This window comes from Nicotiana tomentosiformis, chromosome 12, assembly GCF_000390325.3.
Source record: "Nicotiana tomentosiformis chromosome 12, ASM39032v3, whole genome shotgun sequence".
In the NCBI taxonomy this organism is placed as follows: domain Eukaryota; kingdom Viridiplantae; phylum Streptophyta; class Magnoliopsida; order Solanales; family Solanaceae; genus Nicotiana; species Nicotiana tomentosiformis.
The window spans coordinates 100,888,727-100,894,578 of NC_090823.1; the positions used below are offsets into that span (position 1 = coordinate 100,888,727).

At 37.0% G+C, this 5,852-nt stretch overlaps 1 protein-coding gene across 1 annotated transcript; it reads left to right on the plus strand.

Moving 5' to 3' along the window:
* Positions 1-814: 814 nt before the first annotated feature.
* LOC104106352 (uncharacterized) lies at positions 815-4,317 on the plus strand. Its single transcript, XM_009614882.4, has 2 exons — positions 815-1,071; positions 3,881-4,317. The coding sequence occupies exons 1-2, from the start codon at positions 959-961 to the stop codon at positions 4,086-4,088; spliced, it is 321 nt and encodes a 106-aa protein (XP_009613177.1). The 5' UTR covers positions 815-958; the 3' UTR covers positions 4,089-4,317.
* Positions 4,318-5,852: the final 1,535 nt, after the last annotated feature.

Sequence of the window (5,852 nt, forward strand, 5' to 3'; positions counted from 1 at the left end):
GTATATAAATACATAAGTGTACAGTGTATTAACTACCTTTAATAGAAATGAAAGCTGACTTTCTCTTTCACAAGCTCATATCTATTTTTTTTCTCCATTTTAGCTTAGCAGCTCAATTTAGATCTAGGATTTCATCAATACCATGATTATTTTATCTAATACATCAAACCAAATGAGTCCTTTGCCTAGTGCCTTGATGCCCCATGCCATGACTACTCATATTGACGTAAGTTGGGTAGCCAATTTCTCTTCACTACTCTCGACTCTTTTGCATAGTCTTTTGCCTTATATAAATAAGTAATTGTTACACAACAATCTCTTCATTATTAATCTATCAGTCCTTTATCATTAATCAGCTCATAATAATTTACTTATTATTAATCACCGTATAGATAATACCCGCATTATACTCGCATAACTTGCACCAAATGATCCCTCAAAATCTTAATAGATGTCACAAAATTTGTTGGTAGTGGACCTCCAAATTAATGCTACTTAGTGAACCTTCTTAATTCCGATATAAAAAGAGAATAAAAATCATTTTCCACTTCATTTTGAAAATAGGAACATATAAAACAATCAGAACTAAATACTATAGGCCAATAAAAAGGAAGAAAAACAATTAAAATCTTTTACTTGGAATATTAGGAATATAAAACTCAAAATATTAGTAGTGTGAAAACCATAAACAGAGAAATTTTGTAATAACCCATACGAACATTGCTAGTAGTGTTCCCATCCTCTCTTCTCGTAATAATTCGAATTCCTTCCGATCGCCGGCCGTCGTATTGCCGCCGGCACATTCATCTCTTCGGAATCTCCGCTCCACCGATGCAAGCGTAGGAGAGCTGCAAAAATACACACGCACAGAGGCACACACAGAATCAACATTTGATCGATTGAGAAAGATAGATAGATAGAGAGAGAGAGAAAGCAGCGAAGGAGACGAAAGGGAAGGATGATAACGAGATCAAAACTAGCAGAGCAGCTGAGAGAGTATCAGATTAGATCAAAACACGATTGGGCTTCCGTCTCTTTCTTCTCCTCTACCTCTAACTTAACATCCACAAGGTATCATTCCATTTCCAATTAGGGCTACGTTTTCCTTATCCTATATTTCTTTTAGCTTCGTTTTCCTTATCCTATGATTTTTTGCATAGTCTATGAGGTGTATATGGATAGATACGTATGAGAATTGGATTTGATTTGGTTTAATACATTATTTGGAGGTCATTTTTATGTTTAATTGAGGATTATTATATGGAAGTTTAATTTTTTGGCATGATTAGTTGATTATTTTGGCTCGCCAAAGTTCTTTGGATGGTAAAAAGTTGGGTCTTTTGACTAGCAGCAGGGGCAAAAAACACTAGGTTATTTCTTCCTATCTGCCCAAGCCTTAGTGGGCAGAGTCCTGGACACCACCGTCATCAAAAAAGAAAAAAAAAGATTGGATCTTTTGAACGAGAGGAATATCATGAAGCTATTAGATATAGTCCAGGTAATTGTTTGCTATAGAAGTTTTCTCATATGACTTGATTGATTGAGAGTTGCAGTAGATTTACAATCCAGTTTGACGAATCAGTAAAAATATATTACACTATTTTTGTGTAATGTATGTCTCACATGAAAAACTACGAGTTCAAGAAGAATCCGAACCATTTTGTGTAATGTATGTGTTACATGAAAAACTAGGAATTCAAGAAGAATCCGAATCTTCAAATGCCAATTCAGGGAACCACGTAATTCTCTAAGAATGGCTCACAAAAGAAGAATAATAAAAAAGATGAACTGATGTGTATTTGACAATGGTAAGCTGATTACGATGGGTGAATTATACACTAAGAAGTTCACTAAACTGCTATTAATACTGCAGTTTCCCATTACCTCCCTTTCTTTGAATCTTTTGAATCTTCTTCTGGTTCCTCTTTCTCCATGTAGTAGCTTAAATTGTGTCCTTGTTTCAGTAATAACATTGCAGAAGCATTTGAGACTGAATGTGTCGGTTAGTTGATGCTCATTCCTCAATGAACATTTATCATTTTTTTGGTTGTAGTTTTATCAAGTCCTGCAACAGCTCCTTGGCACTAGCAAGCTTCAATTCCTTCACTTGTCTTCTAAATCTAAAATCTTGAAAAACCCTCATTTTAATCCCCCACTAATGTATATATCATCTCACCTCAGCAGTCAAATTTGTTCAAGAACTCCTGCTTATCCATACGTTAAGGAGTGACCAACTATATAGAGCTTTTCAACTTATTTAACTTCTCTCTTTCTAATTATATATTTTCCCCCATGATGCTCAACCTAGGAGGATATCTCAATGGTGTCTTCCAGTTATAGCCGTGTACACATGTTTACATACCTTGCAACTGGTTCTCTACCTTTCGCTGGTCTTCTTATAATCCTTCAATTAATGTGATGTTGTTCTCCACCCATTGTGCATCCACTTTTTGAGCTCCACTTGAGTTCCTCTTCTATTAGCTGACTATTGAGTTCATTTGTTAGCTATTGGAGAATCAACTTATTCTCAAAAATAAAAAATAAAAAAAATCGATATGAAACAAGATATTTGGCAAGTAGGAGTACTGGTGCTAAATGTATAATATGTGTTTTATCAATCTAGATTTGCCCGCTTTTGTTAGTATTGTCTTCCACCAGAGAAACCTTTCGACATGATTCCCCACCTTAATTTATTGTATTTCCGCGAACTTAGGATAAGATAGATTACCTGTGGTGAAATATAATCGTATCAAATGCGTTGCAACAAGTTCCTTATACTTGGTTGCTGTGGTAAATATGTTCACTTGACGAGGTGGTTTTTCTTTTTTCCCCTTCTTTCATCCTCATGATAAGTTATTTTAGATTTTCGCCATTAAAGCTGCAATATGGAATAAGACAAGCAATTGCATTCAATAGCCATTAAATCCGTATGGAACATAAGCTGGAATACTGATTATACAATGTACATTTTATGGTGCTTTCTAGTATGATCGTATTTGTCTATATGAAAAAGAAAAGTTAATGTATGTATTATCGTGTTAAGCTTGCCCCTGTTTTTAAACATTGCTTCTTCCACCTTGCAAATCTTTTCTCAAATCCTTTCCACTGGATGCATTGAGAAGTTGACCAAGGTATAAGGGAGTTTCTCCACTGTGATTGAATACCTACTGACTAATATTTGGTACTACATGGTAGGTGGCATCCCACTCTTTTGAGGCTTTCCAATCAATAAGTACTATGCAATCATATCTAAGTACCTTTGAAATGCCATTTTGTCGTGGATTAGTAAAATGGCTCATAACATTTTGAGACTTCTCTACCTCTTTCTATTTTTATATTGTTGATAAGTTACCTCTTTTTAATTTTACCAAAAAATTATCTACTATTAACTGATCTTCAGAAAGAAAAAAACTGGCATGCTTAACGTATTTTAGGATTTGAATGAGCTATGACGCCTAGACATTGATGTGCCAGTTCTTCCCTTTTTCAATAGTTTCGAAAAGCAGGGATGACCTGTTTTTGGTAATAAAAGAAATTCGCACATCAAAATCTCAGAAGCAGGGATGAGTTATTAGTCATTTGTTTCGAGAGATTTATTCAAGGATATCAAATATATCAGTACATGTAGAGGCAGCAAATGCTGGATTGAGTGAAAATGTTAATAACCTACCTTTAACAATGGACTGGATGAAGACTTTGGTGAATGGATCCTTACTGCTTGGTCCTAGAGCTGTGTAGGTCTCTCAAACAAAACCTTTTGCAATTTCCTGTTATGGAGGATTATCATTGTCTACGCATCCTTACCACTTCTGGCAGTAACTTAGAATTTGTTTCTTCTGCGCTTTTCCTCTTATATAATTTTTTCTCTTTGTTGATGCAGGGTGGATGTCGTCATCTTTGTGATATGGGAACTGGTTGTTTTAGCATTCCTGGTTTTTTCTGCCGTTTCACTGTACTTCAGGCATCTAAGGCTTGCTTTTATTTTAGTATGTGTGACCTTGCTATTACTTTTGTGCATGAAAATAGCAAAGAAAGTAAGATCGGCCAGGAAAAAGAAACGAAGGATGCTTCTTCCATTATCCATGTAGAGAAGTAGGATGCGCGAATTCTTTTACAACGAGCAAAAAAACTTGTTTTTGTGTAAATTAGGAGAAATATCTTACTGCTATTTTGGTTTTCTTTGTCTTTTTTTCTCTTTTAGCTCATATGGAAGTAGAGGGTAGTTACATGTTGTGGGATAATTTCACTATAGAGCTATTTCGTCCGCTCCCATACTGCAGGCGTTCCGGCTGGTGATGCTGTTTCTTGTTGGTTTCATCCTTCTCGTGTTATGAAATTTCCTCTACCTTGCTTTTTGTTACTTATATTCACTCTATTTTGCCGCAAGTTATCAGCATTAGATGCTGGTAGAAAGCGCTAATTGTTTCTAAATCCTGAATAATAAGTGACCCTAAAACTATGATTAACAAGCGAAAAAGAGGAGCACATGTATTTTCTACTTTCCCCCTTCTTCTTCACCAGGAAAATGAAAGATACTGCTGAAACTGCAATGCGATGATCGGAAAAATGGAGATGAAGAAAAGACACCACGTTTTTGTACATTGATGAGAAATGTTTTCCACCTGCAATTTAATAGTATGGTACTGCTTCATTTGTTTACTTTTACAGAGCTGTAATGCGTTTTTTTTTCTCCAATACGGAGAATTATTCCCTTCGTACAACAATACACTTAAGAAAGTAATACCAAGTTAATAAAAGTCCGAGATTCAATCAGAGGACAAACTCTTCAATCATCAACAACAACAACGACCCACTGAAATCCCACTACCCCGAGGGGTAGAGAGACTGTTTCCGATAGACCCTTGACTCAAGAAGATGCAAAGAGGCAATATATCAATACTATCAATAAGAACCATAGAAAAAAAATAACAGCATCACAAGAACCAGAAGATAGATGAAAAGCAAAACAATAACCAGTAGATAAAGCTCGGCACTAAGAGGAACGAAAGAGTAGTGTGGACTCAACATTAACCACTAGCACTCGAAGACTAAATCCTAACAGACTGGCCTCACTCTGGTGCGCCGTAGAAATATGCACAACTACCTCCTAACCTACAACCTCCTAACCTACAACCTTAATACTCGACCTCCACAACTTTCTGTCAAGGGCCATGTCCTCGGTAATCTGAAGCCACGCCATGTTCTACCTGATCACCTCTCTCCAATATTTCTTACACCGCCCTCTACCTCTCCTCGTACCCACCAAAGCCACCCACTCACACCTCTTTACCGGGGCATCTGGGTTTCTCCTCTGAACGTGCCCGAACCATCCGAGCCTTGCTTCTCGCAGCTTGTCATCTATGGGGGTCACGCCCACCTTCTCCTGAATATCTTCATTCCTAATCTTGTCTATCTTAGTGTGCCCGCACATCCACCTCAACATCCTCATTTCTGTTACTTTCATCTTCTGGATATGTGAGTTCTTAACTGGCCACAGGGGCGGACCTAGAGTATTGACTACGGGTTCCCGGGAACTCAGTAACTTTTGCGTAGACCCTGTATTTATATTAAGAAATTCACTAAATATTTGTAAATAACTAACTGTGAACCCAGATATTATTGCATATTAATTTGAAATTACGGTAGGAACCCATAAGCCTCAAATCCTGGATCCGCCTCTGACTGGCCAATACTCAGTCCCATACAACATGGTCAGTCTAATCACCGCTCTATAAAACTTACCTTTGAGTATCGGTGACACTTTCTTGTCACACAGGACTCTAGACTCTAACCTCCGCTTGATCCACCCCACCACTGTATGGTGTAGGACAAACTCTTCCATCATTTATAAA